At 43.0% G+C, this 14,341-nt stretch overlaps 1 protein-coding gene across 4 annotated transcripts in view; it reads left to right on the top strand.

Annotated features, from left to right (window-relative positions):
• TTC39C (tetratricopeptide repeat domain 39C) overlaps positions 1 to 14,341 on the top strand; it is a 105,419-nt gene that overhangs the window by 74,635 nt on the left and 16,443 nt on the right. For all 4 annotated transcript variants that reach the window (XM_046672380.1, XM_046672382.1, XM_046672384.1 and 1 more), the window contains one exon: positions 14,076 to 14,169. In XM_046672380.1, coding sequence (XP_046528336.1) covers positions 14,076 to 14,169 — 94 coding nt within the window. The remainder of the gene's footprint in view (positions 1 to 14,075; positions 14,170 to 14,341) is intronic.

Raw genomic sequence — 14,341 nt, 5'->3', positions numbered from 1 at the left:
AATGCTCACACACTGCTGGTGGGAATGTAAATTGGTGCAGCACTATGGAAAACAGTATAGAGATTCCTCAAAAAATTAAGAATAGAAATACTATATGACCCAACTATTCTGCTTCTGGGTATTTATCCAAAAAACAGAAAAACACTAAGTTGAAAGTTATTTGCACCCGTGTGTTCATTGCAGCATTATTCACAATAGCCAAGTCTTGGAAGTAACCTAAGTGCCCATCAGTGAATGAATGGATAAAGAAGATGTGGTATATATACACAATGGAATACTACACAGCCATAAAAAAGATGAGCTCTTGCCATTTGCGACAACATGGATGGACCTTGAAAGTATTATGCTAAGCAGAATAAGTCGACTTACTACTTTTTAAACAGATGATTGAATACTATTTCCAGATATGTAAAAATGTGTTATTGCTTTTTCTTATTTTTGGTATTTTATTATTTGTGGTATTTTTATAAATTTGTGTTTTCTTAATTTTATGATTGGGCTTTTGGACTATCATATTGGTTTTTGTAGAGAGAGATTTTATTTTTTTATCAATTCATATTTTATTTCCATTTTACTTCCAGTTTTCCTTAATTTAGCTTGTTTTATAGTTCATTTTCTTAATGCTTTCTCATAACATATTTGTTTTATTAGAATAGGGAAATATTAGTGTTCTTATTTAGGGATTTTATTATATTCCTTGAAATTCAGCTTACATTTTGTTGTTTTACTTGAGGGTGTTTGGGAGGCTGTGATACTGTGATAGAGATATATATTTGGTCTTTGATCCCAGTTCCTGGCGAAAAGTTCCTAAACCTGTGAATTTTCTGAGTGAGATAGGTGATAGGAGCATCTTTTGTGATTCATTACAAGCCTCTTTCAGTCTTACCTGAGTTTATGTTAATGAATGACTAGTGGCTGGAGGCCACTAGGTAGCTTCAGGATGGGGGCTGGGTGCCAGAAGAGCTGACTATGTATGATTAGAGGGTTGGAACTTTCAACTGCATCCCCCATGCCTCCCCCAACCTCCTGGGAGAGGGAGAGGCTGGAGATCATGCCTGTGTAATGGAAGCTCCGTAAAATCCCTAAACAGTGGGGTTCAGAGAGCTTCCTGGTTGGTGAATATATCCATGTGCTCAGAGGTGATGCACCCCAAACTCCAAGGGACAGAATATGCTGTGCTCGTAAGCCTTCCCTACCTCGCCCTATGGACCTCTTCATCTGGCTGTTCATTTGTATTTTTTATAATAAACTGGTAATAGTAAGGAAAGTGTTTCCCTGAGCTCTGTGAGCCATTGTAGCAAACTATCAACCCTGAGGAGGGGGTCATGAGAATCCTGATTTGTCACCATGTCAGATAGAAGTGTGGCTACCTGGGGAGCCACTACTGGCAATTGACCTCCACAGTGGGGGCAGTCTTGTAGAACTGCGCCCCTAACCTATGGGGACTGTACTAACTCCGAGTAGTTAGTGTCAGAATTGAATTAAATTGTAGGACACCCAGCTGATGTCAGGAAAGAGCTAGAGAATTCATTGGTGTGGGAAAACCCCACACATTTGGTGTCAAAAGTGTTGTGAGTATAGAAAACAGTTTTCCTTTAGGCTGCCTAAAGGTTTCATGTTATTAAATGTTCATTGCCATATGTCTTTTGTTGTTGTGATTAATCTCAGTTATGTCATTTGGTAAACTGTGTGGTCTGCTCTGTCTGGTCCCCTTGTTTGAGTCTGTGTGTAGCCCTCGACTTCGGCCTGGCAGTAGCCTGTGGCTAAGGGCCCAGCCCTGGAGGCCAACTGGCTGGGCTGAGTCCTGGCTCCTCCACTCTGGCCAAGTGACCTTGGATGAGACCCTTCATCTCTTTAAACCTTCCCTCCTCAGTGAGATGGGGACCCTAGTGGTGGTACCTAGGGCATAGTTTTGCTGTTAAGATGCAGTGAGGTGGTAATCTGGGAGGTATGTGCTGCTCACAGAGCTCTGAGTGAGTACCAGTCGTCGTTGGCTTTAATGATGGTGGCACCACTGTGGCTGCTCTTAAGACTTCTGCACTAATGGTGACAGCGACAGAGCTCATGCTCTCAGAGAGATCAGGTCTGCATGGCAGGCAGGCACGTAAACAGATGCTGGCATGGCCAGGCTTTGAGAAACATAAAAGCAGATGTATAGGAGGGTAAAGCAGGGTGCAGCTCACCTACGATGCAACCCTTACAGCTGGGAAAGAGGACCCAGAAGTTGGGGTGTTTGGGCTGGCTTTTGAAGAGTCAGTAGGAGTTTGCAGGTAGAGGTAAGAGCATGGGGGAGGAGCATGCATTCAAGCCCAGATGCGAGAAAAGGCCAGATAATGGAGAGATGGAACTCAGTGGGGCTGGAGCCTTTGGTGGAGAGAGGCAGTTGGAATAGGGGTGACCTGGGAAGCAACAGATCATTGGATTTTGTTTCTCAATCCAAATCTCCTTTCTCATAGAGGAGTTTCTGTTCATATTTAATTGTGCAGTGGTGCATGTGTATTCTTTTCCTTTGCCCTTCAGGGTTATGTTTATTGTTCTTGCTTGTTTCCTTTTCTGCTTACCTATTTGTTGGTAGATTTTTCCTTAATATCAGATTGAAAAGATGATCGTAGTGTTTTACTTGTTTTTCTCCTTATTTAAACATGGGTTCACACATCCGTGCAGTCAGTGGTCCAAGTCTTCTTTGTTCCTCATGCTTCTGATGCTGGTAAGTGGACGGTGAATTCCCATTGAGCATGACTCAGAGTCTAGTTTTAGGAAATAGCATTTCTCACTTCCACCTACCCCTTGTCCAGGACTCTTGTATGACATTTTATATTTTCTCATAGTATCACATTGAACTTTTCTGTCTTCCTTTATGATTTTGGACTCTTAATGTTTGGGCGCACTGGTTTCTTTGTTTAGTGGAGTGGTCCTCATTTCTCTGTGGTTTCTCAGAGAGCTCGTTTGCTCTGGGAATGTGTTGTCGTATTGCTTCAGAGCTTCAGGTTTTGGTGTGTAGTGTTGTGGAAAGAGCACTGGACTCAAGTCTGAAGATCTGGCTTTGGCTCTGTCATAAACCATAGAAACACTCCTTGCTTCCAGATGGTTGCTCACATATCAGACAGTTTGAAAGAGCTGTGAGACCTCAGTCAAGCTAGTCACCCTTTTTGGCACACTGGTTTTTTTTTATTTTTTTTTTAAAGATTTTATTTTTTTCCTTTTTCTCCCCAAAGCCCCCCAGTACATAGTTGTATATTCTTCGTTGTGGGTCCTTCTAGTTGTGGCATGTGGGACGCTGCCTCAGCGTGGTTTGATGAGCAGTGCCATGTCCGCGCCCAGGATTTGAACCAACGAAACACTGGGCTGCCTGCAGCGGAGCGCGCAAATTTAACCACTCGGCCACGGGGCCAGCCCCTTGGCACACTGTTTTTTACTTGGAAACTTAGAGGGTTGGAACAAATCAGTGTTTTCTGAAGCATCTGCCGTGGATTACTGATTTGATGGACTAGTTAGTACACATTCCATGAAAAGAGGTTCCATGTCAGGTAAATAGGAATATCCTGGGGCTTCTCAGACAATTTAGTTTTGCACAGTGAGGGAGATAGAGTATATGTGCCATGTTTACCCATTTATTTCACCAGGAAAATTCTTTTTCATACAGTAGCCTGTGAGACTAGAAGCATTCAGTAGAGCACTCTGAGAAACACTAGGCTACATAATTTTAAAGACTTCTTCAGTTTTCAAGTTTTGTGGTTCTGTGACTATACTGAAAGCCACTTAATTGTACACTTTAAAAGGATGCATTTTCTGGTATGTGAAATATATCTCAACAAAGCTGTTTTAAAAACATTTTTTTATGGTTCTTTAATCTTCGGAACTAATTATCTGGGATTATTTCTGTTTTTCACAACTTGTCTTTAATTCCTCTTTGAAAAAAACCCACGTAGCAGCTTGCCCGTTTGACATCCTCTACAGAGAATGCCCTTCACTTCCAGGAAAACTTTTCAAAGTCACTTTCCTAATTATGGCTTCTATTTGTTTCTCTCTTGCATATTAGCTCCTCTGCATCTATTTTCTGGTTTGTCTGTTTATCTTGAATTGCTGTCTTCTTTTGAGTAATCTGACCGCTTGTAGATTAGTATATTCTGTGTTTCTGTGGTCTTTGTTTTTCTAAGTTAGTTCTTTGCATTATCTTCTTCACTGTTTTAGCTCTTTGATAGCATCTTTAACATAAGCACATTTCTTTTAAATTTACTGCTGCTTTTCATATAATTCCTTTTCTGTAATTTTAAAAGGCAGCATGTATAGCTGAAAAAGCATTGAACTCCGCTCAAAATGGTCTCTTCAACTTACTGGCTGACAGAGCTGTCTGAGCCTGTGTCCTTGTCTGTAAAAAGAGGGCAGCATCTCCCAGGTCAGCCTTCAGTAATGTAACATGGGTATGGTAAAGTGCTAGGCACACGGTACTTAGTCAGGACTTTTCCTATTTAGACAGAATTGTGTCTGGGTTGTAAATCTAGTATAAAGCACTTTCCATCACAAATTTTGTCAGAATTATGTGCGTAACTGTTGAGAGACCAAGGAAATCTTGTGACTGGTACATTATTCAGTTCCTCTACTGTTAGTGATAGATTCAGTTACATAACTCATTTTCCAAGGAGATTGCTGTCCATCCACACTGGAGGTACTGAAAACATAACTACTATATTTCATTATTTGTACATAATCAGAGATTTGTTGCCTATGATCTAAAAGGTCTTCTGGGGGATGCGAAGAGAAATAGAAAAAGACCCTTCCCCCAAAGAAATTATAATCTAATGATAAAGATAGCAATGTGAATGCATGAAAAGGCAATAGAAGGAAAGTGCCACATGAATGGGTGGTCATTGTAGGTGGGGATGACTGGGGGAAGTGGGGATGGAGGAGGTGGGTGGGACCTGAGGAGAGCACGGAGGTGAGGAGTGTTGGCTCTAGAGTTGGAATAAACAGGTTCATGTTTCTGCACCTTGACCTTGAACAGCTGTATGGCCTTCAGCAAAGCACACAGATTGTCCCGAGAGGGTTTGCCATCTTACCAGGCACTTGATAAGAGTGCCACACGTTAGCTTTTGTGATGACGATGATGAGACTGGAGTAAGCTGGTTAAGGCAGCATTCTTTAAAGGCTCAGCATCAGAACGTGTATTTCTTACCACCTTGTTCTGTCTAAATAATGCATATTCATTTGGGAACATGGTAAAATACAAAAGTACATCAAGAAGCAGATAAAAATCTTGCATTCCAGAAATAACTGCTATTTACCTTTTGCTAGATATCAGAGTATTGACTATCCTTATCAGTTGGAGATCTATATCTTCTCAATAGTCATTCCCAGTAAAGTCTGGAGGAATTCATCTGTCAGAAATTTGTGCAGACCATGAAAGGGCAAGTGGAGATTCACAGCACATCCCTGTGTTATAGAAATCTATGTATAATTTATTAATGTACAGTTTGTATGTGTAGTCAGCAGTAACACACAGTACTCATTGTAGTCCAGTTCTTAGGGACTCACTGAAATCCTCTGCTGTATTTCCTGAGAAATATGTTTCAAGGTCAGCATCAATTTCTGTTTATTTGCTGGGTCTCTTTCATGTCTCATGTGACTCATATTGGATAGTCTCTTTCTTATTTATGGGATTTTGTGAATTAATTAGGAATTTCAGAGGCCTCTTCTTATATCTTTTGCACTTGCTCAACCTTCTCACTTTAAATCTGGTCCTCGTCAACCATTTTATAAAGAGATTAATTTCCTCCAGTGTAGACTTCTGCTCAGTGTTGCTCATTTCCTCTCCCCTCTCCTTGGCCTCAGGGATCTTACCCACTCCTGGTTTTCCTCCAGGCTCGTTGGCCACTCCTTCTCCATCTCTTTTGCAGTTTCCTACTCATTTGCCCAACCTCCAGCTACTGGAATACCTCAGGTCTTGGACTTTTCTCTCTATTACCTTCCTTCATTCCTTTAGCAAGTTCATCCAGCCTCATGACACCCCATATATTCCAGTGACCCCCAAATTTGTTCTTTAGCTCAGAGTTCCCTCTTGAATTCCAGACTCATGTCCAGTCCTCCTACTCAACATCTCCAACAGGCAGTTTGCCCATGCTTCTGTCTTGTCCCCAAAGACGCCCTCCCTGCAGTCCCCTGCATTTTCCTTGCTGGTAACTCTGTCCTCCTATGGCGAAAACCTTGGAGTCATCCTTGATTTTTCTCTTTCTTTTGTACCTTACATCCAAAGCTTTGGTAAATCTTGTCAACTCTGCTTTTCAAAACACTCTAGAATCAGAGCACTTCTTTCCACCCTTTCCACCCCACCCTGGTCCCAGCCACCATCATTTTCTCCTGGATAGTTACAGTAGTCTCCTAACTGACCTGTTTTTGTTCTTCCTGCCCTACAGTCTGTTCTCAACACAGCCTGAGTGGATGTGGTAAAATTTAAGTCACATCATGTCATGCCTCTGTGCAAAACCCTTAAATGACTTCCCTTCTCATTCTGTGCAGAAACCCAAATTCGTTTTTTTTTTTTTTGAGGAAGATTAGCCTTGAGCTAACATCTGCCACCAATCCTCCTCTTTTTGCTGAGGAAGACTGGCCCTGAGCTAACATCTGTGCCCATCTTCCTCTACTTTATATGTGGGACACCTGCCACAGCATGGCTTGACAAGCAGTGTGTAGGTCTGCACCCAGGATCCAAACCAGCGAACCCTGGGCTGCCAAAGCAGAATGTATGAACTTAACCCCTGTGCCACTGGGCAGGCCCGTTAACCGAAATTCTTCTAATGGCCTACAAGACCCTACACACACTAGCCCCTATAACCTCTGCGACCTCATCATCCACCTCCCAGTGCTCACCCCAACTCTATGCCTGCCTCACTGGCCTCCTTCCTTCCTCAAACATGCAGGGCATGCTCTGCCTCGGGGCCTTTGCCCCTTCTGCGCCTTTGCCTAAAATGCTTTTACCGTGATATCTGCTTCAACCATTCCCTCACTTCCTTCAACTTTGTTCAGTCATCTTCTCAGGGAGACCTTCCCTGACTGGACTCCCTATCCCCCTTCATTATAATCCACCCACCTCACTCCTGCCTGGAGACTCATCCTCATTGGACACATGGCATAAGGTGTTTTCCTTATTTGCTCATTGTCTGTCTCTCTCCATTAAAATGAGAATATAAGCTGCACGAGGCAGCGACTTTGTCTGGGTCACTGCTTATCTTAAATGCCTCAGCCAGTGCCTGGCTTCTAGACAGCGGGGCCTCAGAGAGTGTGTGTGCGTGTATTTTGAATGAATGGATACTCTTGCCTCCTGCTCTTTCCCTCCCAGTTGTGCTGTGATAATAGTTATATTTCTATAGCCCCTGGATAAATATAATAATAATAAAGGATAATATAAACATACAAAAACAAAAATAGCCAGAACACTTAGACAAACCATGAAATAAGATATGCAGATGGCCAATAGCATATGACCCTCACAATGTAAACGAGGAGATGCAAACTAAAACTACATGGAAAAAATGATTGGCTGATATTAAAAACATGCTGTGCTAGAAAAAGGTATAGGGAAATAGGCCCATTATAAACTGTTGGCACACATGTAAATTGGTAAAACCTTTGGGGCAGGCTGTCTGGTGTTTATACAAATTACTTATACAATTTGCTAGCCTATGAGGAAATAACTTAGGTGCACCATATGCGCTCAGGCACACATGCACTGAAATACGTGCTTACACACACGCAGGAAGCCAGAGACCACACCTGCCCACCTTCGTCACCTGTAAGAGCAACTGTGGGGGTGGATTCTGAGTCCAGGGGAGGGGGAGGTGCTGTGATTTGCCTCACTTAGGTCCAGAGACCAGAAAAGTTTTCCAGAGAAGCAGGATACTGTCCGTTCCCACCACATACATGAGCGTGGAGAAGGGACGAATGTCTCCCCAAAACAGGGCACCTCTGACAGGGGGTGTCTTTAGGTTCCCAGGGCTGCCACACAAAGAAGCACAGACTGGGTACAGAAGTTTATTTTCTTACAGTCCTGAGGTAGGAAGTCCAGGGTCAGGGTGCCGGCAGCCTTGATCTCTCCCAAGACCCCCCTCCTTGGCTTGGAGATGGCCGCCTTCTCCCTCTAATGTGGTCCTTCCTCTGTGTGTGCACATGTCTGCTTCTTAATCTCCTTTTCTTACAAGGACATCAGTCACATTGGATTGGGGCCTGCCCTAAAGACCTCACTTTAACTTAATCACCTCTTTAACAACCTTATCTCCAAATATGGTTACATTCTGGGATACTAGGGGACTTCAACATATGAATTTGGGCGAACGCACTTCAGCCCATAACAGTTAGCAGTGCAAAGTAGTGTCTCCTCACAGGTACCTGGGGTTTTCCTCTTTCTTTTCACATAGATGCCACCAGTACCCCAGTAGCCTCCGAGTACCTGGCAAGCTCTCCCAGAGGTGCCAGAACAGAAAGACTCACAGACCAAATTAAAACGGGCTTGAATCACGGTTTACTAAATCAGTGTAAAACACACAGCAGGAAACAAAGGGAAAGAGAGAACATCAGTTAACACTCTTAGGACCGGTGCAAGTGGGGTGGGAGGGCTACACCACCTGAGTCCTGGGGCACTCAGTGTGCAGTGTCCTGCTTCACTCTGCACATCAGCCTTCCTCACTGACGGGTGGGTACGAGGAGAGAGGGGCCCACGGGGGAAGGTGCCCTGGCCGATGTCACATGCTTGGTCAGAAACACACGAGGATAAGTACACCTGGCCACAGCTAATTAAACTGATGGTCAGTTAGGGGTTTTATTAGTGTTTCTTGGGCAGAGGACATGGTGCTAGAAGGGGCATCACCAACGGGTGGTCAAATTAATACTTCATAAATGTTAAGTTCTAATGCATATTTAGTATTCTGATTATTTAGTGTTTTTGTGTATTTAGTCTCATGTATACTTAGTACCCAGGTGCCTCGTGAATATTAGATATCTCCTTGCTCTTTCATTCTCTGTAACACACAGAGACACAGACACACACAGGCTCTCCTTGCTAAGTGCTTAACTGTGTTCTTAACACATCTCAGGAACTCTGCCTGTGCCTAACAAACTCTTTGCTTACTAGTTACTTAAAACACCTTGAAAGAATATGCCCTGTGTTTTACAAACGTATCTGACAGAACTGAAAATTCTCAAAAGCAAACACACATTAGAGCCGTCTGCATGGGAACACCCTTCCCCCGTAGCTGGACCACAGGCACCACGACGGTGATCCCCTCTCTGGTGTTTAACCCGGCAGAATTAAGTGATACCAACATTATCTGAATGTCAGTGGACAGGCTCCAAGCTGAGACCCTGGAGTTTGTGAACTCTTGCTGTCATTTAAGGTTAAATGTGATTCTGGAGGCGGTACAAAGGAAACTGCCTGCTTTACGGATTCGGGGAAGTCTGGGACGTGGTGTCCCTTTGGCACCACAGTCTGGGCCGGGCCCCCACAGAACTTGGCCTTGTTTCCATTTCCACTTTGTTTTGCAACTTTGGAAGTGGAAGCTTTTGCTAGGTACCTGGATTGAGTGAGTCCTCTCAGCTTGGTGTTACTAGTGAAAATCTTGGAGTAGAACAGAATGTAACATTAGTACTGACTCTGAAAATTATTCATGCTTTTTGTGTCTTCATATGTGTACTTGGAGATCCTTACTTTCTAAAGGGCTTTAAAGATATACTACTGTGGAAATAGCTTAAGAATAACCTAACATTTTTAATATTGTGTGGAAAATGTTGCCTGTGGTTACAGCATCCCTTCATATTACATGTTTCATTTTTCTTTGTCTCCTGTCTCTCCAGCCGTGTATGTTTTTGGATTAGGCAAGAGTACACCCTTGTATATTTGTGGTAGACTCTTAAACAGCTCTTAATTATGCCTGCTAGATAGAATCTGGAATCTCTCCTGGTGGCTGAAATAATTTGTGAGAAGCTTAATTGCCACTTACTGCCCAAGCCTTGGTTCTAAATGTTGGAAAATAATATTGTGATTTATTTCCCAGCACTATTAACGGGTGACATAGAGCTCTTTGTAAAGACAATGTACCTTTCCCAAGAGCATTTTATTTACATGAATTCACTTCTTTCAACATCCCCTGAGAGTACAAACAAAACAAATTATTTCCTAAGGTTCAAAATTGTGTTGGTGATGAAGTTGGCAGTGAAATCTGGCACTATTGACTAAAATTTAATATTCTTTGTTACACTGTGTGCCCATTAAAAGGAAAAATATAAATTGTGGTAATTTAAACATTTTAAATGAATTATTCAGTTGAAAGATATGGCTTTATAGTGAACTAGTTAGATAGTTCCTGAGCATAGAAAATATTTCATATTTTCTGGAAGTCTACAAGTTCCGGCATTATCCTGATACCAAAACTCACAGAGGAGAACACTAAACAAAATATTATAGGTCAACTTCATCCTGAATAAAGAAATTCTAAATCAATATTAGCAAATCAAATCCAACAGCATATTTTTTAAATGCCGTATTATGACCTTAGCAGGGCTTCTTCCCCAAGGGCAGGCATGGTTCAGCCTCAGGAAGTATGTTCCTGTTATTCCCTGTGTTGAGGAAGTAATTGATCAAACCATCCAATCCTGTCAATAGATGCCCAAATGGCACTGAATGAAAGGCACTTTAAAAAACCAAAGAAACTATTAGCAAATTAGAGATAGAAAGGAAATTTCTCTCTTTGTTAAAAATGGTACCTACTAAAAACATGCATATACTGAAAACTACATTTAATGGTGCAACATTAAATCTCATTACAGATGGGAATAAAGCAAGGATGTGTGCTAATATTCAGTATTTTAACTGATATCCTAGCCAGTTATCGGAGAAGTCTTTTGTAGAGGAAAGGACAACGCTGTCATTATTTGCAAATGATTTGAATATCTCCCTAGAAAATCCAAGAGAAAACAACTAAAAAGATTATGAGAATTCATAAGACTATAATAATGACATATACAAAATCAACTTGCAAAAATCCCAAGTTTTCCTACAAACCAGCAACACTCACTTAGAAGGTAAAATGGAGGAACAAATCCCTTTTACAATTGCCACAAGTAGTATAAAATGCCTCAGAATACACCTGTCAAGAAGTCCTGAATGACTGGAAAAACACACTAGATCTCTGTAGTAACAATGCAGTAGCCATGAATTATGCTGATTTTAATTTGGCAATAAGTATGCTCCATTTAACTGGGCAAAGACTTGTGCTTTGGTTCTTTGTGGCTTCCTCTGGAAGCAGGTGAAGCTAGCTACCGTTTTTTTCTCATTTTACTAGTGAGGAAACTGAGGCTTTAGGTAGTTTCTGTGACACAGCGTGTCAGTGCATAATTCACGAGACAAAAGCCTGTGTGATACTGTCTGAGGCTTGGATTCACGGCTTTTTCACACCAGACCATTTTCGGTATTCCCTTCAGGCCCCAGGGTATGTGAATTTCTTCAAAAATTAAACTGTGAATCGAATATCAAATTGAGGATAATTCTTCTTTCTCTGCTGTGTAGCGGATATTTTAATTTGTAACCATAAAAGCTCCCACAGATCATTTTTATTTTAAGTTATTTTGGTGAAAAATAAGGGGAAATGTTTTTCCACTCTTTAGTGATTGTTCATTGTAATTCCTCAATGAGTGTCGGGCTAGAACTGGAATTAATTTTGGAGTTAATGTCATTAAGCTCCATAAATGGTCTCAGTACTTTCCAGTTCTATTAGTTCTGCTTGTAACAGAAAAAGCATGGTACTTTCCTTGCAGTTTAATTTTTAAAGAATACACTGTGTCAGTTTTCTAAGGCTGTTTAACAAATTACCACAAACTTGGCGGCTTACAACAATAGACATTTATTCTCTCGAAGTTCTGGAGGCCAGAAGTCCAGTCAGTTTCCCTGGGGTGAACTCAAGGTGTGGGCAGGGCAGTGCTCTCCCCGGAGGCTCCAGGGAGAACGTTTTCCTCGCCTGTTACAGCCTCTGGCGGCTGTCCGCATTCCTGGGCTTGTGGCCACATCACTCCAGTCTGTGCCTCCGTGGTTACACTGCCTCCTCTTCCATGTGTGTCTGCTTTCTCTGTTTCTCCCTCTTATAAGGACATGTGATTGCGTTTAGGGCCCACCTGGATAATCCGGGATCCGCTCCCTCGTCTCAGGCTCCTGTATCACAGCTCATGCACTCTCCCTGAGGAGAGCACATCTGGACTCAGCTGGAGCAGAGTTTGGATACCAGTCAATTGCTAGATTGTTGGCCTTGACCAAGCTACTTAACCTCTTTGAACTTCAGTTTCTTCATCTGAAAATGGACCTAATACATGCCTATCTCAGAGAGGTTTTTTTAATTTAATTATTTTATTGAGGTCATATTGATTTATAACATTGTGTAATTTCAGGGGTAGATTATTATCTATCAGTTTCTGTATAGAGTGCATCATGCTCACCCCCAATAGTCTCGTTTTTATCTGTCACCATACATATGTGCCCCTTTATCCCCTTTACCCTCTGGTAACCACTAATCTGTTTTCTTTGTCCACGGGTTTGTTTATCTTCCTCATATGAGTGAAATCATACCGTTTTTGTCTTCTCTGTCTTCAGAGTTTTTGGAAGAGTTAAGAGAAACAATGTTCATACAAATGTTACTTGGTTTCTTTTTTCTTTACTTACATTCAAAGCCTTGTTTTGGCCTGTCTTTGTGCCTTCAGAGCCGGGCACATAGTAGTTCCCCAACAAACGTTCACCGAGCAGTTTTCTGTCCTCTGAAGGGCACTGTGGCATGGCTAGGATGCACTGAACCCCAGCTGGGCACAGCTTGGAAGTGATGCCCATGCAGCAATATCCCGTGTGTGACAGTTGAATGTCATGCACTTAGCAAACTGGGGAGATGCGTGAAGAGCAGAGTTCTCAACACTGTCGTTTCTGTGTAAATGTGCTAAATCGAGTGCCTGCATGATGCAGGAAAAAAACTGCTGATCCAGCAAGGGAGAAGTTAGAGACGGATGTAACGACAGAGCTCTCTCTGCACACACGTGCTCTTCGTAAAAGACTGATTGATTTTTTAGGTCTCTGGTATTTGGCTGTGTGCTTACAATCTGTGTGGATGTCTGCCCTCAGAGTTGTGCACCTGTTTTACATTTCTGTGAGGTTCCCTCCAACTGGATGTTAAGCTTCCTGTGACTCAGTGAAGTGTATCTTCCGTGGCTACCTAGTCAGCATTCGGGGCTGGTGATGAGGGGTTGAACGCTGTGTTCGAACCTTCCTGACAACAGAGTGAAGTGTTGTATGGAGTATGAGCAGTTAGTGATCCAGCAGTGGCCTTGGGTGAGCAGTCACTTGGCCTACAATGTTCCTGAGTCACAGACTGTCCTGCACATCTCCTTCTGACTCATCAGTGCAGTGTGTTGTGTCCTGGAGGCCTCCTGCAGGAACCATGCATCACAAGGAGCCCAGGAATGTGGTGGGGGCTGGTCCTCAGAGAAGCCCACAGCCCCTCTTCCAGGACCCTTCCTGCCCCCTCCTGGCTGCCTGTGGGGAGAAGAGGCCTTGGGGGCCTTGGAAAGGGCGTGGTGGGGGCAGAGAGGGAGGCACACAGGGACCCTGAGGAGGCGGAGTGTGGGGGAGGCAGAGCAGGGCTCATGCAGTCCCTCAGTCCTGACTGCCATCTTCCGGGCCGGGGTGGGTGTACCCAGAAGGGTGGAATATAGTCGCTACCCCTGTAAAACTTACCTGGTCCCATGGAGCTGGACTAGCAAACTCGTCTAATACAAGTTCTGTTGTCCACGTCTGAAGAGGGTGCCGTGGGGGAAGGTGGGGGTGAGCTGAGCCCTCGCTGGAGGAATCTCCTGCCTGAGCAGAAGAAGTGCCCTGTGCTTAGGTTCATCTCACAACTGCGTGGGCAAAGTCGAGTGTTCTGGAAATCTTTAAGTCACTCTCTTCTGTACTGCTTAATCTAAGATAGCTATTAAGGAAAAAGGTCCTTTGGAATTACGATGACTGTGATGTTATTGACAGGTGTCAACCAGTGACTCTGTTTTCATTTTGTCCTTAGTGTCAAATCAACAGTGCCTTGACTTCCTTCCACACTGCTTTGGAACTTGCAGTCGATCAGAGAGAAATCCAGCATGTCTGTCTCTATGAAATCGGTAAATATGGGTGTCTGTCCAGCTTCTTGTCATGAAATAGTCCGAATGCATTCAGCTGACGTCCAGCTGAATGCCCAGCTCTTGTCATGCAAGTATTAGTGCATTCTTGTGCACTTCTTCATTATTAATGCTGCTGAGTTTGTATCTCTGTAAAATGCTTGTTCCCTTTTTA

The sequence above is a fragment of the Equus quagga genome, chromosome 9, assembly GCF_021613505.1.
Source record: "Equus quagga isolate Etosha38 chromosome 9, UCLA_HA_Equagga_1.0, whole genome shotgun sequence".
Classification (NCBI taxonomy): Eukaryota; Metazoa; Chordata; class Mammalia; order Perissodactyla; family Equidae; genus Equus; species Equus quagga.
The sequence above is the reverse complement of the archived record's forward strand: the minus strand, read 5'-3'. Positions and strand labels throughout refer to the sequence as shown.